This window comes from Littorina saxatilis, linkage group LG1, assembly GCF_037325665.1.
Source record: "Littorina saxatilis isolate snail1 linkage group LG1, US_GU_Lsax_2.0, whole genome shotgun sequence".
Lineage (NCBI taxonomy): Eukaryota > Metazoa > Mollusca > Gastropoda > Littorinimorpha > Littorinidae > Littorina > Littorina saxatilis.
The window spans coordinates 9,711,721-9,734,444 of NC_090245.1; the positions used below are offsets into that span (position 1 = coordinate 9,711,721).

At 42.7% G+C, this 22,724-nt stretch overlaps 3 protein-coding genes across 5 annotated transcripts; 1 reads left to right on the top strand and 2 right to left on the bottom strand.

Annotated features, from left to right (window-relative positions):
* Window positions 1-1,171: 1,171 nt before the first annotated feature.
* On the bottom strand, window positions 1,172-5,409 carry LOC138960496 (protein-L-histidine N-pros-methyltransferase-like). The gene is made up of 5 exons (XM_070332407.1): window positions 5,181-5,409; window positions 4,277-4,467; window positions 3,272-3,372; window positions 2,178-2,286; window positions 1,172-1,707 (listed from the first exon to the last, which is right to left on the bottom strand). Exons 1-5 carry the CDS (start codon window positions 5,358-5,360, stop codon window positions 1,425-1,427), a joined length of 864 nt encoding a protein of 287 aa, XP_070188508.1. The 5' UTR covers window positions 5,361-5,409; the 3' UTR covers window positions 1,172-1,424.
* Window positions 5,410-5,470: 61 nt separating this feature from the next.
* Window positions 5,471-13,038, top strand: LOC138961020 (uncharacterized). 3 transcript variants are annotated; one of them, XM_070332627.1, is made up of 7 exons: window positions 5,471-6,049; window positions 6,292-6,434; window positions 7,766-7,862; window positions 8,205-8,299; window positions 9,554-9,631; window positions 11,635-11,907; window positions 12,635-13,038. In XM_070332627.1, the coding sequence occupies exons 2-6, from the start codon at window positions 6,423-6,425 to the stop codon at window positions 11,737-11,739; spliced, it is 387 nt and encodes a 128-aa protein (XP_070188728.1). In that variant the 5' UTR covers window positions 5,471-6,049; window positions 6,292-6,422; the 3' UTR covers window positions 11,740-11,907; window positions 12,635-13,038. The 3 variants fall into 3 exon arrangements, 1 of the variants encoding a protein (XP_070188728.1); XR_011454131.1 differs by lacking the exon at window positions 8,205-8,299 and adding an exon at window positions 9,145-9,198 and having other exon boundaries at window positions 5,476-6,049; XR_011454128.1 differs by lacking the exon at window positions 8,205-8,299 and having other exon boundaries at window positions 5,479-6,049.
* An 847-nt stretch (window positions 13,039-13,885) lies between these two features.
* Window positions 13,886-16,535, bottom strand: LOC138961009 (uncharacterized). Its single transcript, XM_070332621.1, has 3 exons — window positions 16,024-16,535; window positions 15,463-15,681; window positions 13,886-14,974 (listed from the first exon to the last, which is right to left on the bottom strand). Exons 1-3 carry the CDS (start codon window positions 16,147-16,149, stop codon window positions 14,834-14,836), a joined length of 486 nt encoding a protein of 161 aa, XP_070188722.1. The 5' UTR covers window positions 16,150-16,535; the 3' UTR covers window positions 13,886-14,833.
* Window positions 16,536-22,724: the final 6,189 nt, after the last annotated feature.

Consider the following 22,724-nt stretch of genomic DNA (forward strand, 5'->3'; position numbering starts at 1 on the left):
CCCCCCCCCCCCCCCCCATTTTTGGCTCCACGTAAGTGTAGCCTATGCGATGATAAACTTTGTCTGTCTGTGCGTGCGTATGTATGTATGTATGTGTGTATGTCTGTGGTAGAAACTTTAACATTTCCGAGTCTATGGATTACGTCAGTCTCGGTCAAAAGTGTTCGACGTGTGTGATAGAAACTATTTGAAGACGTCACATTATGACGTAAGAGGGTTAGACGTCACGCAAAGGAATTACTGAAAGTCTCGGTCATTGTTATTGTGAGCGGGCCGAGACTTCTTGGCAGATCCAGGGTCTCGCTTTCTTGCATAGTTTCACCTATGCTTACTGTGTGTGTGTGTGTGTGTGTGTGTGTGTGTGTGTGTGTGTGTGTGTGTGTGTGTGTGTGTGTGTGTGTATGTGTGACGGAGTGATTGAGTTTGTGTTACTGTTTGTCGATTTCTTACGTGAGCCTTGAAGGCTTCGCCTCTTGTTTTCTTCTTTTTTCCTCAGTTGCATGCAGTACGCTTCAAGCTGAAAAATAAATGAAAAGAATGAAACCCTAAGTAAGTTTTTTTTGTTTTTGTTATTTTTCCTTTTCCTTTTTTCTTCTTTCTTTCTCTCTGCAGCTGAGCGTCCTTCTTCATTGGCGTTTTATAAATTTATCAATTGTGTGTGGTTTTCTACAATGGACAAAATCTTGCATCTTTAATGTTGGTTATTGTCTTACATATGTCTGTGTTTGGGTTGACTTAGGTGTTGTTTGTGGCGGTGTCATAATGGAGTTAACATAGTAACAATCACAATGAGTAAGAGGAAAAGCAAATTGTAAGCGTGCTAAAGTTTTCTTAGTAACAGTTCTCTTTTCATACAAGTGGTGTTTAGTGTAACAATGTAAGTTCCGCCTTTACCCCGGTGCCGTTCTCCTTTTAGCGAAACGAAAGAAAGAGGGGGCGGTGATTGAAGCCAGAAAAGAAGTACATATGATACACTATTCTACGTTTCGTATTTGTTTCTCTTTGTCAAACATTATTATAATATCAGTGGGAGTTCCATATCTATATTTGCTTATGCACATCTTTCCTATCAAAACCAAGTGATTTATATATTTGCATTTTATTGAGTCAGCACCATTAATATAACCCTCTTTTAACTCATTGTCTCCCAGGTACGGATATATCTGTACCCACTCATATGGCTCTATCTGACCAGGTACGGATAAAATCTGCTCAGACTGTTAGCTTCAGTCGCTCCCTGTAACGTCCATCTAACGCCTGCATTCCAGCGTGTTGATACACAGTTACTACAATTCTGAGTGACCTGCTTCAGCACAGCTGGTCTCGGCTAAAAAAAAACTTGGTCAACATTGGTGGGCTAGAAAGTGTTAAGACCCTGTTTTCTCAGAGTTCTTGTTCACAACCTGTGTAAATGTAGCCCCATTTTAAGACTCCCCCTTTGAGACCTGATTTTCCCAGTTTTTTTTTAAAGTCTTAATTAAAAGGGAGATTCCACTGTACAGACGTTGAGAATGCCTCGTACCAAACTCCACGTAGGGTCTGAAAGGAATGACCAAAGCCACTAGGACCCTGCCAGTGTCAGGCCGCAGAACTTTTCTCATGGTGTGGAGCATGGATACCGGCTTGTCACAGCGATCCAACAGGTTCAAGCAACTGATGACGTCATAGGTCGTCGTCCCGTTGTCCCAACTGTCCACCTCTGCCACCCTGGAGAAAGCAGGATAGAGAAAAAATTCCTAAATCTCTACTGAATGATATGATATATATGTACCTATATTGCTATTCTGATAGACACGTGGGAGGATTTGCAGGTTGTGATTGGATAGTTTCACACAGCCCTAGTTCGGCGATTATTCCATAACTCTACGAAAGTCGTCCATAACCTTTATATTTTTAACAACAAACTTGCACGAGGTTCCAGTTTCAACACCATGGGCCGGGTGAAGAAAAACTGTGAGGCCTTCAGTGCTCAGAAAAGCTTCCAAAAGAAATCACAGATTTCAAAATTTCAAGTTTCAACATAAGCAAATACGAAGTTGTTTTTAATGATGCGACAAACATGCATGTTTAACGATACAAAAGACGTAGCGAATTTCCTTTAAAAAAAAAACCAGACATAACTTCAAACAATGAACACATCGAAGACTGAACATCAAAAGACGAAAGGATGGACTTACTGAAAGCCTTTATAGGAGAGAACTCGGCGCATCGGCGGAGACATCTCTGTGACGTACGTGTTGCTGAAGTAGGATGCCATCACCTTGGTCACCTCCCCATCCCCTGCACCTGATCCACACAGGAGTCATGGCATTAGGCCAAGAAAAAAAGAAATCACTGATTCAGGTGCCCCAACTGACCCTATTTTTGCCTCCCAACCCTAGCACTTTTTTTTTTACTGAGGCCAAACAAAAATATATGCTGGTTTAGGGTAACATGACCAAAAAACATAGGGTCGGTAGGTCGGCGTTAAAAAAAAAAGTGTTTGTCTCGGTATAGTTCGCAAATTGTGCCAGGGTTTGTTTTTTGGTTTTTTAAATTTGAGAAATGAAAAACAACGTTTTAGGGACGTCGGGAAAAAATTGTGTTGGTCGGGTTACCCTATATATTTTTATATTTTTCCTCCCAACCCTAGCACTTTTTTTTAACCTTAAAAAATAAATTATAAGAAATGACAAAACTGGGCTTTGCAGACTTTAGAAGAAAAGTTACTCTTCTCCGACATCTGAGGGACACAGCTTGTGTTATCATCACCAGCCAATAAAAAGCCACATGCACACATTGTGGCACATACTACAATAAATTTACTTTTCAGGGCCTAAAATGTCTCCCTTTTAAAAAGAAAATCAGTGAAAAACTTCTCCCAAGTCACTTATTACCTGCACTACAATTATAAAGAGCAACCACATCTGCCCAAATCATTCTTCAGTTACAACGATGGCCTTAGGAATGATCCCAAGGTCATTAGTGCACCACTCTCTCTCTCTCTCTCTCTTTTCAAAACGAATTGTAGATGAATTCCAAAAATAACTCTGTTGGGTCTGTAGAAGTTGTGAAAGAGTGAAAGCCCTTGCTTTTTACTCGGACAAACATTGGAGGGGCCAATGACTAGTGAAGGGTGTGTCGGGAAAATGTGTAAAGGAGTTTGTGTGGTATTCACTCTTTTGCAACTCATACAAACCCGACGGAGTTATTTCCAAAAGTCGTCTATTCCTACCCCAAACCCCACCCTCCTTTCTTGGAATTAGAAAGATCCCCATATAAGTTGACTTACCCAAGTCTATGAGATTTTCAGCTTTTCTGACAGGTGATAAACGCAGCAGCTTCTCGAACTGCTGGTGTGACAACACAAACATGGATCCTCTGCCAAGCAGTCTGAAAGAAATAACATTCCAACAGAAACAAAATTTAGAACAGTTGATATGATTATCAGCGCAAAAGATGTTTAGTGTAAAAAGCAATGTGCACACTTGAATGTTCTTTGGTGCACTACTTGAGCTTTTTTTTTATCAACTTTGACCACTGCACCTTATTGACCAGTAGCCCCTTGTGTCTGCCAGTATCATGACTATGTCTAAAGAAAGAGTACACATGTACCCATCGTTATACATTAAAAGAATATAACTCTCCCTCTGTAGTCGTTTGCATCCTTCTGCTACTATTACACAATCTTCTGGAACCATCCCCCTCACACATCTATGGAGTTAGTCTCAATTGAAAATGTCAGCCATTGACTGGGTGGCCATAAAGCTATAGTGAAGGCAGCTGGTCTACGCTGAAAATATCGCACTTATTGGTTATTGACCTGGGGTCACTAGGCCAGTGTCTTTTTAATTGCAAGGACACACAGTGGATACAGTGGGTTTGATAGAGTAGGGAGGACGCAAAGTGGCTTTGTTCTCGCCGCACATTTCTTCTAGGAACAAACATATTTCTGCTTTCTTCTTCTTCTTCGTTCAGATGCTGAAACTCCCATGTTCACTCATGTTTTTGCACGAGTGGATTTTTTACGTGTATGACCGTTTTTAACCCGCCATTCAGGCAGCATACGCCGATTTCGGGGGAAAATATTTCCGCTTTAATTTGTACTTCCTTTTGCTTGCCCAGTACATCATACATGGGATTGGGAGGCGCCTATTGTGTGGATTTTGTTCTTTTCATTTTCAAGTGAAAAGGGGGCATTGCGCCCTGTACAACTAAGCACCTTGTAGTCATGAAAATATGCTATTCAAACTTCATCCACATTTTGCAACAACATCCTCAAGCCAGAAAAACCTACCCATTGATGGACGTTTTGGTCATGAAGAGACCGAGCAGTGTTTGTGCCAGGGACTGGAAGACCTGCGTGAAGATCCAATCACTTTTCTCCAGGCAGTGGTCCAGGAACTCTGTCGTCTCCTCATCCTGGTCAAGGGGCACAAACCTATCACACATCTCCTCGGATAGCTTGCTGGTGTCAACGCGATACCACTGAAACAGAAACCAATGGCAGCTCGATCAAATACTTCATCTGACAAGTGTTTCTTACACGCAAGAATTGCTTGCCGCTGGCCCCTCGCTATTCAAGACAGCAAGAGTGTATTATTGTATATAAAACGGTTTGATGGCTAGCTACACAAAAAATAAAGAATTAAACACCATTGGTTGATACCGATAATGTCTGCACTGCATGGTCGGTAAACAGCGAAGCGAATTGGCAGCTGTGTAGCTGCCATTTTTCTTGTGTAGCAAGCACCCCAAAGGCATGCTCGCCTACTCTCGTCAAATCCTAGCGTTCCTATAATGGCGAGAAATGCTGAAAAATAGCTACTTCCTTGCCCCATGCACTCGCCAAATCTCGCGTCAAAGAAACAGGGGACTGATGACTACATATAGTTTGACAGCATCCCCTGTCTTTGATAATGGTCTTGCCGTAATGGTTGTTGTTCCTGTTGTGTGTGGTATGCTGCCGTTATTGTCATAAAAACACACCTTGGAATAACAGTATATGATATTAAATGATCTAAACTTAAAAGACCAGAATTCTGAGATTACGCTCTCTCTCTCTCTCTCTCTCTCTCTCTCGTTTAATGATAGTTCCTGTCCCACTGGTACGATGCCTATTAGGGACTGTCATTGATATTTCGCTAGATATTTCTCTCTCTCTCTCTCTCTCTCTCTCTCTCATTATTTCTACACATTACATGTTCGTGTTTGCTGTCTCGATGGACGGTGTCTTCCTGCAGACGGGCAAGCACTGCTCTTGTGAATGGGCTTCGAGGTCGATATCCGCTGAATTCACCCATTGCTGATGCACACGAAATAAGGAAAACAGCGGCCCAGGGTAGTTTGTGAGAGAAAAATGTTGAGCTTTGCGTTATCATCACAAACTTGCCAGTAACGATCAGCCTGTCTATGTTTACGTGGTGCGTTTATCGGCATTTAGGAACCTACGCTAATTATGATGACGCGAGCTTCCATTCAAATTAACCTACGCTAATTATGATGACGCGAGCTTCCATTCAAATTAACTTAGGCAACGATGGTTCGATGACGTCATCCAATAGTCACATCACAGAAGGAAATGTACAAATGCTGAACGTAGCCCATTTTAGCTCGACTTATTAGACAGATAGGCTTGAGGAGAATGATAATAACAAAGTTATTAACAGAATGCAGACATCAATGATCGTGAGAACGCACAATTTGTTGTTTTCTGATGGTTATAACCGGAAGTATCTTTCGATAATGGGGCAGACAACTCCCGTAAACCCCTTCAGGCTTACTTCCCTTCTTTGTTGTCGTTCGTGTGGCAGACTAACACTAACACTGGAATTTTGAATGGCCTCGAGTTGTTATAGGCTTTGTTGGTCTGATTTTCCGCTTGTTCTTCTCTGCGGGTGTGAGAAAACTTTCTGGGGGTATGGCTGGTATTAACCCTCCAGCTATCTTGTACAGCATCGTCAGGCGAAGTTGTCTACGCCGGTCAGCAAGTGCCGAGTCTGATGGCAAGTTCAGTCTCTGCAGCATCTCTCGCAACCGGGTTTTCTCCATGGATCTGTAATATTTGCAGGTAAATCTCGCTGCTTTGTGTTGAATCTTCTCGATTTTGTCGGTATCCAGTTTTAAATATATGGGTCCCAGACAACTGCCCCATACTCTAGGGTCGAGCGAACAACGTTTATCAGTGTAAAATTTAGGGTTTGATTTACGTGCAAAATAATGAAGTATGAAGAGCAGATGACAGAAGAGCACCTGATATTTTACGTGTATGTTTTATAATTTGATTTGCTGAACGTGCTTTATTTTCGTTAGGTTCACGTCCGTTCAGCCACCTTCGGACGACGGCTGTCAGTGTTATTCTGTCGACTGTTGGTCACTCCCGTTGGCTCAAGTTATGTCACTCTTAACTGTCATCAGTTTTGTGTGTACGGAATTCATGACAGATGCGCAGAATGGTAAGTCTTTTCTCTGCTATAATTACTAAGATTTAGGTCAAAATCAAATATTAGATTTAGATGTTTGCTTCCCAGGTTGTGTTCACTGGTGATGTTGAAGCACAGGCGGAAAATATTGTTCGCTGGACTACCACTATCATAGTAAGACTACCAATATCATAGTAAGACTATGATAGTGGTGGTCCAGCGAATGATACCTTCCACCTGTGGTAGAACTGAAGCATTGTAAATAATTATTGATAGCGCACTCAAGTTGACTTATTTTTGATCACAGTGGTTGGAGACGCGCGGTGCATTCTACAGTGTTGCCCTTAGCTGTGCTTTCCAAGTTTACTGCCATTACATTTTCTTTACGATTGCAATTTTTACAACAGTTACTTCTATCTTTTTTTTTAAAATAAATATGTCAATTAAGCAAAAATAGGAGCTTTCTCTATCTTTCACATTATATATATGTTACAGTTAATCTGTGAAAGTAGGGAATACGTGTATGAACTAAAATATTTTAGGTAATACATGAATTAACTGGTTTTTTCCGTCAGTTAATTCATGTATTACCTAGTTAATACATTTATTCCCTGGTTTCACAGATTAACTGTAACATATATATATACCGCTGCACCAGTATGAACACATGCCAAAGTACCAACTTCTGATTAGGGGTTCCAGTGATAACAGCTTAACAAGTACTGGCTTCTGTGACCACCCAAAACCAACACTGATTTATTTTGTAATCCTTTATGTTTTACAAAATATAGACAGTAAAATCAATTTGTTGTGAAAATATTATCAAGGCTTCTTTGAATCTATCGTTACACTAGCTTCCATGGTACCCCACCCATACAAATAGAACGAAAACACAAACACACAAGCAGCTATGGGCAGAATGTCAGCCAGGATTTGATGGGCTAGTCAATATGGTGTATTTACATTTGAAGAGCGTGAATGTAGTATGGTATTTTCTGTGCGAAAGTCAACTTTATTTTCATCTTGTTATTCATTACTCACAGTTTTCTCTTTGCCAGCACAGTCAGTATGAGCAGACAAAAATACTTGCTCCCAAACTAAATTTGCTTATCAACATTAGATACGCACGCGCGCCTATAAGTAGGACATGAACAAGCCTAATGTACATATCTCATAAACTCCATACTGACAATCCCCTTCCCTCATGTACTACTGTTCAAATGCATAATACTATGTTCTTGGAAGAAGAAAAAAACACATTTACACTACAATCACAATACTTAAGCACAACACATGAAACAACAAAACGCATCAGGATAGAATGTTGTGCCGCTGGTAACATATCTAACTGTGTCGTACCACAGGATGAAAGAAGCCCCATCGTTTTGGTCAGAGGACAAATCTGGGACAAAGAGGGCACACAGGTCACCAACAGGAGAGACGCCTACTGCAAAACGCCAGGTATAAATGTTATTAACAGCTATTGTGGTATGTATATGTTACGTATATTAAGTTACAGCTCCGTGCATCCATGGTATCGCGGGATATTTTCTCCCTAGAATAACAGAATTAAAGCATGTGGTTAATTTCAACCACCCTCTGATAGTTCTGACATTAGATTTATGGGAACAAATTTGTCAAACCAATTTTTTTAAATTAAAATTTGATTCATCTTCAATCTAAGGGACATAACCACTCAATGTTATGGGTTGCAATATATTCAATCTCACCACAATTTTCCTTGAATTGCAAGAAACTGACATGCTTTTTATCCTTATAAGTTTACTTCTTTAATTTGTCTAGGGAACAGCTATTTCAGTCTCAAGTATATATCGAGTGAGAAAGCTGACATCCGAAGAATTCGGACATTGCTACACCAGCGCTCGGTTAAGCTAATGGTATATTAATTACCTATATTTTACCCCTTTTTTTGACTCACATGCGAAGCAAAAGTGAGTCTATGTACTCACCCGAGTCGTCCGTCCGTCCGGAAAACTTTAACGTTGGATATTTCTTGGACACTATTCAGTCTATCAGTACCAAATTTGGCAAGATGGTGTATGATGACAAGGCCCCCAAAAACATACATAGCATCTTGACCTTGCTTCAAGGTCAAGGTCGCAGGGGCCATAAATGTTGTCTAAAAAAACAGCTATTTTTCACATTTTTCCCATTTTCTCTGAAGTTTTTGAGATTGAATACCTCACCTATATATGATATATAGGGCAAAGTAAGCCCCATCTTTTGATACCAGTTTGGTTTACCTTGCGTCAAGGTCACAGGAGCTCTTCAAAGTTGGATTGTATACATATTTTGAAGTGACCTTGACCCTGAACTATGGAAGATAACTGTTTCAAACTTGAAAATTATGTGGGGCACATGTTATGCTTTCATCATGAGACACATTTGGTCACATATGATCAAGGTCAAGGTCACTTTGACCCTTATGAAATGTGACCAAAATAAGGTAGTGAACCACTAAAAGTGACCATATCTCATGGTAGAAAGAGCCAATAAGCACCATTGTACTTCCTATGTCTTGAATTAACAGCTTTGTGTTGCATGACCTTGGATGACCTTGACCTTGGGTCAAGGTCACATGTATTTTGGTAGGAAAAATGTGTAAAGCAGTTCTTAGTGTATGATGTCATTGCTAGGTTTAGTTATTTGACCTTGACCCTGAATGTAAAGGTCAAGGTCACGCATGTGAGTCATATGGGCTTTGCCCTTCTTGTTTAAATAGGCAATAGCAGACAACCACAGTGGTAAATCTGCAGCAAGAAAGTCGCTTTTTCAGGTATTTATTATGTTCATTTGTTATTGTTTCTGGCTTACTTTTTGAAATTATTATTGACGAACTCAATGATACATATTATTTTTGAAAGTTAAATTAACACTGAATTAGATAATTATCATATCCCGCAAAATTATTATTTTTGTCCTGCTGCACAAAAGTGTGCTTTATGCAAAAGTGATAGTACTGATAAATGATGGGTTCCAATCAAGGACTACTAAAGTAGTCCTTGGTTCCAATGTATCCATGTATTGCTCTGTGTTCTGATGCTTCGATGTGCACTAAGTTTCTTGTGAGTGTGTATGTCTGTGTGGTTTGTTTGTTTTTTCACTTAAAATTGACATATGCCATACCACAGAATGAATCCAGTGCATTAAATTCAACGAGGGATTTCAAGTCGCCATCTGGACATATTGTCCCACAACCAAACTACAAGGTAATGAATTCATATTCATAATGTTTCAAATTAAATCATATGTATACTGGTTTTGTAAAAATGTATTTTTAAGTCAAACGGCATATTGGTTCCTGATAAATTTGACAGCTTTTTCCCTTTGGATAATTTTATAACTATTATGTCACCCCATACTTACTAGAGTGACGTCTCTTTGCTTAAATTGACATATGAAATTGCACAAGGCTTTGGAAGAGATCAAGGTTTGGTGAGGTATGCAAAGTACAGTGTGTAGGATATATTAATACTCTCTTACTTACTGTCTCATACCACATCTGCTTTTTACATTTAGTCAAGTTTTGACTAAATACCGGCCCCCGTAGCGCAGTGGTTAGCGCATCGGGCTGTGGGCCGGGAGGTCGTGGGTTCGAATCCCATCAGGGTCATGTGGGTTTTTCGGGCTACGGTCGGCTCCTACCCAGAGTGGAAGTGCTATGGTTCCTATGGGAAGGCTGGAATCACACAGCCGAGTGTCATTCACTTAACGAATGCAACTTTGAGGGTGCTCAGGTTCTGTTTACCTGACCAACACCGCAGGTGCGGCAGTTCTCGGGCCTGGTTGACACCAGGATATATTATGACAGTAAGCGTAGAGTGCTGCCCTGTCACGTAGTCTCAAACCAAATTGGAAATCCATAGCATCATCATTATAATCATCCTCATCTCATTAATCATCCAAAATTATAAAGTGTCCTTGCTCTTGTGGCCCTTCATGCCCGGAGCTCTCATGGTGACCTTGGTCTCAGTGTTCCTGTTCGATCCTTCCCTGAATAGTACTTCTGCTGTCAGTCCTCAACGTGTGACGTTCTGGGGGGTCGACGGAGGGACGTGGTGGCGGTCTGCTCTCTGGAGGGGACCCTCACTCAGTCTGGCTCCACGACTTAGCTGTCAATGTCGTTAGTAGGGGGCATAGTAGGTAGTGGGCTGCGTCCGTTAGCTCGGGACAGACCCACTACTGAACACCGTCGAAGTGACTCAGCAGAAGTGCAGTGTCATCTTCCGAGGGTAGCCTACCGCAACGACCCGACATCCCTCCCTGGAGCGTCTGTAAAATCGACAAGTCTGGCAGCGGAACGAAATTCAGATGTGCATGGAACAGTGAGTGCAGGGACGGGGCGGCGTGAGTGCACACCGGGACAAGGAACAGGTGTAAGGAAAAAAAAAAAAAAAGTTTTGACTAAATGTTTTAACATAGAGGGGGAATCGAAACGAGGGTCGTGGTGTATGTGTGTGCGTGCGTGCGTGTAGAGCGATTCAGACCAAACTACTGGACCGATCTTTATGAAATTTTCCATGAGAGTTCCTGGGTATGATATCCCCGAACGGTTTTTTTGATAAATGTATTTGATGACGTCATATCCGGCTTTTCGTGAAAGTTGAGGCGGCATTGTCACGCTCTCATTTTTCAACCAAATTGGTTGAAATTTTGGTCAAGTAATCTTCGACGAAGCCCGGACTGACGATGCTACGAGTATACGGTCTTGCTGCGTTGCATTGCGTTCAGTTTCATTCTGTGAGTTCGACAGCTACTTGACTAAATGTTGTATTTTCGCCTTACGTGACTTGTTTATATATTGAACAGATCGCTTTCGCGTGCATTGTAATATTTTCAAAAAAGCAACTTCTGTAAATCTGTAACTTTTCAGTTGATTAAAGTCAAAAACTTGAATAAGTGCCGTTGATCTGTCCATGGAATCTAACTTACTATGAAGCATAACTATATTCCGATTCGTGATGCATACATGTTGTGATAGTGTATGCTAAAGTTTTCCATTTTCAATCTGACGTGTGGGTTAGATTTTTTAGAAACAACAAACATGCATACTAAGTTGCCACTGCCAGTTTGTATAGCTGCTAAGCTTACCCCCAGCTGAGTCAGTGAGTATTTTGTAAGTTTACATACAAAATGGTGATGAGGGGGGAAAAAGAATGCCTTCCACAGGTGCGAAAAACTGTGATTTGATCTCAAGGCCTTTTTGTTTTAGAGCTTTTCCTGCTTTGGAACTTGGGAGATGGGATTCCTGTTGACCGTGAAGCAGAAAATGCAGAGAGGGTGCTTCTTCGAGAGTACAAGCAGAAGTTGTATGTGAAAGGTGTGCTCAAGTTTATCCTTATCCATTCATCATCACAACTGGATTGAAAGGCAGCAAGATGGGCGATTCCTGTGGCCAAGCGTCTTCATCACCGGCTGCCTGTGAGTGTGAGCTCGACCTCATGCATCGCCTCGTCAACGAGTTTTAAGGAGGAAAGGCTTACAGGTAGGAAACCTCTCTACTTTTTTTTTAAATAAATCATATTTGCACTTTACTTTTGAACAAGAGAATGGTTCAAGTTGAATTGCAAGATGGTTTGTGTGGCCTAACAACATTTTGGTTTCAGTGAACAGGGAATGTGTCAAAATCTGAAAAAACCAGCATACTAGTATTAACACACACTAAAATTATGCCTGTCGCTGTCAGCAGTATATGTTATATACATATAATTTTTAAAAAAAAGTGCAGTGATACTGATAGTGATACAGTTAATCAGCAATGACTGAACAGACTTTCTAAATTCAGGGATGGTCAAATCATCTGATCTGACTAATGACCAGGGGCGAGTACAAAAAATCCGCTGTGCTAGTTAAAACCGCTTGGCAACTCACCTGGTTGGCTAGTGAAAATTCTCGTCAAATGCAACACTTCTGGTTGTAATACTCTAGTTTAAAAACGTTATAAACAATGCAGTTATAGCAACTGGGGTTTGTACCCGGCAAGCAATTCTTTTTGGTGGACTGGACTTTCTTGAAATGACCCGCCTGTCTGGCAAGTGAAGATTTTGAGATCTGGCCATCCCTGCAAATGCTCTTCATGCAAGTTGCACTCAAATTTGTGAGCAATTTGTTATGTACAACTTGGTAAATTGTCCTAAATGATGCTTTAGTAAAAGTTGTTGTCTCCTGTCTCTTTCTCATATTGATTATTTTATTTTTTTCCCTTTTGGCAGGGTTTTGACCATGTGCAACAGGCTGCAAGTCATTTTGGAGGAGGAAGCCCCTGATTGCATCTTTGTCAAAATCAGAAAGAGACTTCTAGGTGTCTCCAAGAGTCAGCCATCACAACCACCTGTTTCCCAGAGCCAGCCATCACAACCTCTTGTTCCCAAAGTAATCCAATCCTGTTTCCCGTTTTGATACAGGCAGCAACAGGAGGAACTAGTAGAAGTAGGGAAAGCGTTATTAACAAAACAGCTTTTTCCTCTTAACTATGAAACCACACAGATAAACAAGGAGAGCAACCCTTCCACAAAGTAAACAATCCTGACGACTCTTATTTCAACAATTTGTCAACTCATGTAAATGCTTTGCCAGATCCAGGCATTAAGCTCTACTCTTTCAGGGGCGGACGAGGGGGGGGGGGGGGGGGGGGGGGCACAGGGGGCACGTGCCCCCCCCCCCCCCCCCGAAAAGAAAAAAAAAAGAAGAAGAAAAAAAAAAGATTTTTCTATGCTGATTCTATGACCATTTCTAAGTTCAAATGGCACCAGATGGCACCATTTTGCTTCTTTGGGCAAAACAAATTTCCAGGGGGGGGCATGCCCCCGGACCCCCCTAGCAAATTCGGGCGCTTCGCGCCCATCACATTCACTTTCGATTCAAAGTGCCCCCCCCCCTTACAAAGCAACTGATCCGCCCCTGTCTTTACACATGTAATGGGCAGAGCAACATTGTTGAACAGCTGCTTCGTTTCTGTAAGTTTTTAGCCTGAAAGGTAGTAGGGTGGGTCGCATCTAAAATATAAATGTTTGTCTTGTCAAAACCTATGTAAGTTTTCCTACATTTTAAGACTCCATCTTTTTCTGTACTGGAATTTTTTTTATCAGATTATTGTTTGGAGTTCTGAAAAGGAAGGTTCCTGTGTACACCATTATAGATATGACTTTTACTGTACTACATGTGTGTTTTTGGTATATATATATAAATATATGAAACTAGATATATTTCTTCCCAATATGTTCATTGCCAAGTGGATGAAGTCATCAGATTTGATCTGCTGCTAGTGATAAGTTTATCAACATAAGTAAAGTTTTTTGAGCTGACTGTATTGTGTGCATTTTGTTTGCAAGTGCTGATATGTTTGACTTTGTGCTGTAATGCTTTGTCTTGTCTCTCATTCTCCATTTCAAAGTACGAGAACTCAGATTTTGTTCTGACATACTCATTGCATCATACGAACATCAATAAAGACACACACAAAATGTGAGCCAAACAAACATTTTTTCTCAGAACATGTTATGGTATGCACAGGTGACATGAAATGGAGAGAAGACTGTGCGCAGGAAGAAGAGAGAAACATTCAAACAAATGAAAACAAACCAGTAAATTGTTAAAGGTTGCTCTTGGCTACTCTGGTGACATGTACTTTATTCTACCTATATTAGCGAAACAGATAGGCTAGATCCTTAAAGGCATATGTACGCGCTCCGTGTTTACAAAGTGTAGTTTGCCCATAATCGATGTCAAACACACCATAAGACCATGTAATGACGATATGTCGCCATGCGCGGACCATATACATGCATTACAGCTTGTTTTAGAGTCTCAAAAACTTTGGATGTAAACAAAGACGCGGAGTTATTTCCCTTGCGTCAACGCTACCTCTGTTGGCAAATCTATAAATAGGACGATCCAGATGAAAATTAACATATCTCAACATTGAAGGGGTCCTAGACCACAATATTTTGCAGGGAACTTAATTTAGCATGTCTCCAGCTGTTGGTAAAGCAATTAGCGTGTATAGTCATCGAGTACATATGGCTTTAAAGGTCTAATCATCGTCTCTGTTGCATAAACAACATCTCATCTATACTATAACGTTTAGGGTCAATACTCATTGGTTGATCGCTAAAAATTCTTGTATTTTTAGAATTGTTGACTTTTTCCTGCCATCTTCTTGTTACAAAGGGTGACACTAAAAACATGATTTAATTGGAAGAGACTAGTCGTGGCTATACCAGTGCAATATGATATGTTCTGCGAGAAATCAGATTTCTGAATAACCATGTATTTTTTCTGTCTGCATTAAGTTGGCATCTGCTTATACACAAAAAAATATCAAGAAATAAGCAAAAACAAGAGCACCCAGAAATGTTTCCGTCGCGAATGGGTCTTGTTCAGGGCCAGAGTCACACTTTTCTGGCAATCAACTAGCTGTGCACACCATTCCTCTCCCTTGATGATCCTTGGGCCTGGCACGCCTCAAACTGGAATTCCAGATCTCGCATTGCCCATTTTCTTCTGCCTAGCCGGTGCTTTGGTCGGGGTATGTCTATCAGCACTCTTGCTGTCTGAAACATTGCCAAACAGGGTTCATTCTGTCAGTATTTATGGTAGTATTACATCTTCATGCAGGGTTCTCCACATATGTTGTCCGTTTGGGTTCAATGCCCCCAACTTCAACTTATAAAGGTGGTCATTTGGACCCACTGTAGTCATTTTCAGTGCAATACAGAACTCCCTCTGTGAATTCCCCGGTACACTTGTTTTTGTTCCTTTGGCTTCTATGGAGAGCTCTCCTAATGTTGATCAAATCGCACTCTGGAAACAAACCACCCACATAAAACTTAGCTTGGCTTCCCACATTCATTCTTGTTCAGATTTCAGAACACACGAACAGACGAAAAGTCAATTAAATCACTCAAGCTGTAAGGAACAGACACATCATAGTGATACTAGAAGCAGCATGTGTGAACAAATACATTCAACACCTTCCCATCTTCTTTACTGCGTACACACACAAAATATAACAAGAAAATTATTTTTAAAAAAAACTTACTCTGTGTTGAAATCCAGGGTATCCCAAGTTTTGTGTTGGGAAAGAAATCTCTGCAGTTGGTGTGCCATCAAGAAAGTGTAGAGAACAAACCCTTGCATCTTTTGCAGGTGAAAAAAGCTTGTGCCTTCCGTCTGCTGTTGTGTCTACACGGCTGATGAGTCGAATCCACTTTAATCTCGTTGTGCTGGTTTCTTCTTGTGTGTTGGATGCGGATGCAAGCTGTTGAAAACAGACAGATGCATATCAGATTTAACAATTTATGGCTCTACAAAGCAATTTTTATTGCTTTTTAATCACAGCCATGCTCTAACAACATGAAGTAAAACAAAAAAACAAGAAACGGAAACACTGACACAGAAAGTGAGCCAAATATTTTGACCTCATGCACAGCAGATTCAAACACTGCAGTGCAGTTTTTGTAACGTTCAAAGCTGTATAAATGCAGGTCTAGCTAAACGATTTTGTAATCATGCTATGGAATTTGCAGAAAAAAACAATAAATCGCATGAATGTCAGGCAATAAAATAAGTTGATCAAGAACTGTTACAGTGTTGCGCTTACCTGAACGGTGGTTGGCCACAGACTCGTGTGGAACCTGGTCGGACTGAATTTTGCAAAGTTTAGCTTTCCATTTTGAAGACGGTAGCTTCCGTTGTCACAATCAATCATCGGGCAGTGACATGCCATCGATAATCGCTGAACTTACATCGACAAAACAACAAAATAAACACAAGTGTCTGACTCGTCAGTCGCAGAACATACGCACAGCTGTGTTGCAGACGATTTGTTTCCTCGAAAAAATGACGCAGCCAATGAGAGGCGTCTGTGCGGTCACGTGATTTTCCTTCTTTGTTCCATGTAAACGTCGGAACTGTTTAGTGGTGTATTGTGCGTTCTCACGATCATTGAGGTCTGCATTCTGTTAATAACTTTGTTATTATCATTCTCCTCAAGCCTATCTGTCTAATAAGTCGAGCTAAAATGGGCTACGTTCAGCATTTGTACATTTCCTTCTGTGATGTGACTATTGGATGACGTCATCGAACCATCGTTGCCTAAGTTAATTTGAATGGAAGCTCGCGTCATCATAATTAGCGTAGGTTAATTTGAATGGAAGCTCGCGTCATCATAATTAGCGTAGGTTCCTAAATGCGTTTATCGGTCGCCGCCATGCTGCCGGAAGTTTCAAAAAGAAACAAGGACCAGCTTCCGGAAAATCTTCCGTCGTCTGCTTAGTTGGCTTTTGGAAGAACACGCTTTCATTTGTTCTTCCTGGATTGTAAGCAAGTTAAAATACCTACCAGATTGTGCATGAGTACAGGTTACAAACACCACTACCCCCAATCCACATACCCAACCCATTAGCTGAAAGACAGACGCTGGATGAGCAACTTTCTCGTCATTGTCCCATAAAGCGAAAGTCTAGGAGGAATTATTCCCCTTGGACTACAAAACGCGATTCATGTCCAGCGCCCCCTCCCCCCTCTCTCCCCCCCTCTATCCTGGAAATTCGAATGTGTATAGGTTATGTAAACAGAACTATTAAGCTCGCTTGCAGTCTTCTTAAAGAGCCTGCTTGTCTTGTTATTAAGTTTTTCATTTTATATGCATGTGAGGTTAATCTGAATGCGTACTTCCTTGACCCAAAACAGTCTGTTTATGGCCCCGTTTAACGATGCATTGCTACTCTACTATGTTTTGTTTTTTGTTTGTTTTTGACTTGTCGTCAGATGTCATTATGTTAGACGGACAGGTTGGAAGATTAGGCCGCTAAGCCTAAACCTTTACCCTCGTGTAATAAAGTTCTAAGTTCTGAGTCTGTCTGTTCGTTTGTTCAGTCTCACCACTGAAACTATAATCTTATACTTGAATCAAAATTAACAGTGGAACTAGTTCTACATTTGAAGTGTGTCACTGGAGTTGTTTTTTGTGTGTTTTTTACACGGAAAGCAGTATCATACTGAATCAATTACAGTGGCACACAAGCTATTCGCACATTGTGTAAACCTGTCAAATTGGCAGGCTATTCTAATGTAGAAAATGTTTCATTGGAACCACTGTCGAGCAAGGACGGTTGACTCCCTCGCCACTCACAGCCCTCTCAGTCCTCAGTCTACCCCCCCCCCCCCCCCACCTCCCCTCGCCATTCACCTGTTACATTCCCATTTCACACTGCCCACCTCATCCAGGGCCGGACTAGGCGAAGAGGAGGGGGGGGGTTGCCAGTGGTGGCCCAGGGGGATGTCTCCCCTGGCGGCAGGGGCGGATCAGTTCATTTTATGACTGGTTTTTTTCAAAAGTATATTGTGAAGCGCCTAGCTTGCTAGGGGGGTCCGGGGGCATGCCCCCCCGAAAAATTTTGAAAAAAAGGATGCAAAATGGTGCAATCTGGTGCATTCTGAGGATGATCATTACCAGTTTCAGGCAGCAGATTTTGTCACTGATTAATACCCCAAAAATTGAAACTCAATGTAAAATAAAGAAATGCATACCTCATTCAATATTTTTATTTTTTGGCTGGGGGGGGTCCGGAAACCCTAGAACCCACACCCCCCACCCCCCTCGTTGTGGGGGTCAGGGGGCGAAGCCCCCTGAAGCTGACGGGTAGGTCATATTCTGAGATAGGAAAATGGTCGCTCCTTGCATGAAACGGCATAAAATAAGCAATAATAAAAAAAAAATTAAATAAGTAAGGTACATGTTTAGGCTAGGGGGGGGGGGGTTGCGCAACCCCCATAACCCCCCCCGGTAGTCCGGCCCTGTCATCACGAGTGACGAGGTGAAAAAGCACATCACTTCATCCAGAGACATACATACTATCTATGTCTCTGCTTCACCTGACCGTTATAATGACTAGCATGCTGTTGTTTCCCTTTGACCAGTTCATTGGGTGGCCGAGTGGTAACGCACTTGCGCTCGGAAGCGAGAGGTTGCGAGTTCGACCCTGGGTCAGGGCGTTCGCAATTATCTCCCCCCTTTCCTAACCAAGGTGGTGGGTTCAAGTGCTAGTCTTTCGGATGAGACAAAAAACCGAGGTCCCTTCGTGTACACTACATTGGGGTGTGCACGTAAAAGATCCCACGATTGACAAAAGGGTCTTTCCTGGCAAAATTGTATAGGCATAGATAAAAAATGTCCACCAAAATACCCGTGTGACTTGGAATGATAGGCCGTGAAAAGTAGGATATGCGCCGAAATGGCTGCGATCTGCTGGTCGATGTGAATGCGTGATGTATTGTGTAAAAAAATTCCATCTCACACGGCATAAATAGATCCCTGCGCCTTGAGTCCGAGTCTGGAGATACGCGCGCGATATAAGACTTCATATAACATTGTATCTACGGTACCTATGTACTATCGGGGTTCAATGTTTGGATCAGTCATGCGCACTGATACCGGCTTCCGTACAGAGAGCCTGCCATGTGGTCACCGAACCTCACCCTTCTTGTGTCCGTTGGTTTTGTCCGCATAACAACCCCAAGACATTACATTTGGCGACGAGGATAAACGTGAGTCATTCTTCTAAGAACTATGCAGCAGCCGAGAGCTATATCGATAACCGTTACACCAGTGCAACCGTTTGACCCACACAGTGGTGAATCCGCCGCGGTGCACCAGCGCTGGGAGCGTTGGCTGCGAAGTTTTGAACTTTTTGCCTCTGCATCAGGGTGCAGTAATGACACGCAAAATCGTCAACTTCTTCTACATTGTCAGTTCAGGCGCAGAAACTCAAGACATATTCTTTACGTTTGACCCTGAGCCAGCAGACTATGCAGCAACGAAGACTGCACTTCCTGACTATTTCAAACCTGCTAGAAACGTGCCGTACCAGCGCCATTTGTTTCGCCAAGCGAAACAACAGGAAAGCGAAACTGTCACACAGTATGTCACAAGACTCCGCCAATTAGCAAGAGACTGCGACTTTGGTAATGGGACAGATGATTTCATCCGAGACTGATCAGGTGATCGACAAGTGTTCAACAACTCCGCTGAGAACAAAGCTACTCGCTGAAAAAAACTTAACTTTGGCAAGATGTATTGAACTAGCTTCTGCAAAAGAGCTGTCTGAACTGCAAGCATCAGCAATTGCTGCTGACGAGAAAGTTTTTGCTGCTAAGCACTCGTACAATCAATCGACAGAATCAGCGACACCATCCAGCAAATCATAATTCATCTCCATCTTACAGTCAACATCGCAGTCAGAACCAAGCAGTCCAATGTGATCTGTGTGGTTCAAAGACACTTTCAGGTTCCGAATGCAGGTGTTCGCGTCAAATAACCTGCTAGAAGTATCGTAAACTTGGACATTTCGCTTCGATGTGTAAATCGAAACCAGTGAACAAACCTCCGCAGAATCGCCGTACCCGCAGACCTGTCCACTTTCTCAATGATGGTGACCAGACTACAGACAACGTCGGCACGACATCAGAAGAGGAAGACGAGGACTAATTTTTTTTGACGATCGCACCAGCAGACGGTACAGTGAAACTTCTCATCGAAGAAGAACCAGTCGAGATGATCGTTGACTCTGGAGCCTCCTGCAACATCATCAACTCTGCCGTAGCAGCCAAGCTGAAGCGCCGAGGCCTTGAATTCGAGTCCTGCCACAGAACCATTCATCCGTATGGTTCACCGCCTATCCTCGCACGCAGGTGCACCACCGCTGATGTTCAGATTGCTGGTCGTACACCAGTTACTGCTGAGTTCCTGGTCATTCCTGGATCTTCACCTCCTCTACTTGGAAGATCAACGTCTGAAGCTCTAGGCGCCCTTCACATTGGCGTAAACCATGTTCGTCAAGATCAAGACCCTCTCAGTCAGTACCCAGGTATCTGTGATGGCATAGGGAAACTGAAACACTTTGAAGTAGCCCTCCCTATCGACAAGACAGTGCCACCAGTAGCCAGAAAGCACAGCCGAATTCCGTTTCATTTGCGAGACAAAGTTGCAGCAGAACTCAAGAAACTCAAAACAGAAGATGTGATCGAGAAAGTTTCAGGACCTACAGAGTGGATGTCAAGAATAGTAGCCACTCCGAAACCCAAAATTCCGAATGACATCAGAATTTGTGTGGACATGAGGGAAGCCAACAAAGCAATTCTCAGAACACGTCATGTTACACCCACTCTTGAAGAACAAGTCTCTGACATGAACAACGCCACTGTCTTCAGCAAACTTGACCTGAGATCAGGGTACCATCAACTCGTTCTCAGACCTTTTCAACTCATTGTGGACTCTATCGCTATAAACGTTTGAGTTTTGGTGTGAACTCTGCCGCAGAAGTTTTTCAGCCCACTATACAAACTGTCATCGAAGGCATCGCAGGTGCTCGCAACGTCAGCGACGACATCATCATCTTCGGTCGTGATCAAAGAGACCATGATCGTATGCTGCATGAAACGCTGAGACGCATCCATGATTCAGGTCTGAAACTCAATCAGAAGAAATGTGTTTTCAGTCAACCACAAGTCGAGTTCTACGGCTTCATCTTCAGTGGTGAAGGACTGAAACCAGATCCAGCAAATGTTCGCGCTCTTCGCGAAGCAGCCACGCTCAGCAACACCACAGAACTGCGTTCTTTCCTAGGCATGGCTCAGAACTCAGCACGCTTTATCGAGAACTTCGCCACCATCACAGAACCTCTTCGTCAACTGACGAAGCAGGACGCTACTTGGTCATGGGAAGAACCGCAAGAAACTGCTTTCAAGGCTGTCAAAGCCGCTCTATGCAAGTCTGCAACTCATGCCTACTTCGACATCAAGAAGCAAACAGAGATCCTGGTAGACGCAAGCCCTGTAGGGATCGCCGGATTGTTGGCACAAGACGATAGACCTGTATGTTACGCAAGTCGCGCCCTATCTGATGTAGAACAGCGCTACTCTCAGACGGAAAGAGAGACGCTCGCAGTAGTCTGGGCATGCGAACATTTTGACATATATATTCGAGGAACAAGCTTCAAAATGATCACCGATCACCGACCGCTGCTTAACATCTGGGAAAAACCATTTCCACCTGCCCGCATTGCCAGATGGTCTCTACGTCTCCAACCCTATGACGTACACATGGAGTACAGACCAGGAAAAAACAACCCTGCAGACTATCTGTCTCGTCACCCTGGTCCCGCCACAGCGTCATCTCATGAAGAAAAGATAGCAGAAGAGTTTGTCAACTTCACTGCTATGTCATCCACTCCTGACGCCATCACGCTTGAAGACGTGCAAACAGCAACCGCAAACGATCCAGTCCTTCAAGCCATCATGAAATGTGTGAACAGTGGTCGCTGGCATGAAAACACTCATGGTATTGCCAAAGAAACATTCACATGTTTTCGCAACATCAAGGACTCACTGTGTGTAAACGCTCAGCAAAACATTCTTCTCAAGGGCTCACAGCTTGTAATACCCTCTTCTCTTCAAGCTCGTGTTGTTGATCTAGCACACGAAGGACATCAGGGAATGAATAAAACCAAGGCCCTTCTCAGAAGCAAAGTCTGGTTTCCGGGAATCAACGCCGCGGTTGAGTCAGCTGTGCGCAGTTGCATCCCATGTCAAGCAAACAACAACCGTCGTGAACATCAACCGCTGCTCATGTCCAACCGCTGCTCATGTCCAACCTACCATGCGGTCCATGGCAAGAACTCAGCATCGACTTTTGTGGTCCTCTACCATCTGGTGCATCACTTCTGGTCATCACAGATGAGTACTCCAGGTCACGCCCAGTAGTTGAAGTTCTCCAGAACACTACAGTTGAGGCTGTGATTCTTGTTGTCGACAAAGTGTTTTCTCTGTTTGGCTACCCTGCACAGGTGAAAACTGACAACGGCCCACAGTTCATCAGTAAGCTGTGGAAACAGTTCATGCAGTCATGTGGAGTGAAACACCGACGCATTACTCCTCTGTGGCCGAAAGCAAACGCTCAGGCAGAAACGTTCAACAAACCCATGATGAAGGCTGTTCGCTCAGCCCACGTTGAGAGAAGAAGCTGGCGACAAGAGCTCCACAGATTCTGCAGAGTCTACAGAGCAACACCACACTGCACCACGTCGTTCACTCCTTACTTCCTCATGTTTGGTCGGGAACCGAGAACGAAGCTGCCAGAAGTCCAGTCTAACAGTTCACAACATCCTGCTGATGCAGAAGTGCGTCTAAGAGACACATTTGCAAAGCAGAAAATGAAGTGTGCTGCCGACAAGCGACATCATGCCAAAGACTACAACATTGAGCCTGGTGACAGTGTTTTGGTGAAGCAGATGAAGCAGAACA

Bases quoted from the DNA above. Each gene is read 5' to 3' on its own strand.
- LOC138960496 (XM_070332407.1), bottom strand. From the start codon at position 5,360: ATGATAACGCAAAGCTCAACATTTTTCTCTCACAAACTACCCTGGGCC. The intron at 4,468-5,180 runs GTAATGTGTAGA...TTTCTGTTTCAG, and splicing joins GAGACAGCAAACACGAACAT to TGGTATCGCGTTGACACCAG. The intron at 2,287-3,271 runs GTAAGTCAACTT...TGTGTGGATCAG, and splicing joins TGAAAATCTCATAGACTTGG to GTGCAGGGGATGGGGAGGTG.
- LOC138961020 (XM_070332627.1), top strand. The intron at 7,863-8,204 runs GTATAAATGTTA...TAATTTGTCTAG, and splicing joins CGCCTACTGCAAAACGCCAG to GGAACAGCTATTTCAGTCTC. The intron at 8,300-9,553 runs GTATATTAATTA...GCCATACCACAG, and splicing joins AGCGCTCGGTTAAGCTAATG to AATGAATCCAGTGCATTAAA.
- LOC138961009 (XM_070332621.1), bottom strand. From the start codon at position 16,149: ATGGCATGTCACTGCCCGATGATTGATTGTGACAACGGAAGCTACCGT. The intron at 15,682-16,023 runs GTAAGCGCAACA...TGTTTTCAACAG, and splicing joins TGTGGCCAACCACCGTTCAG to CTTGCATCCGCATCCAACAC. The intron at 14,975-15,462 runs GTAAGTTTTTTT...GCAATGTTTCAG, and splicing joins ACCCTGGATTTCAACACAGA to ACAGCAAGAGTGCTGATAGA.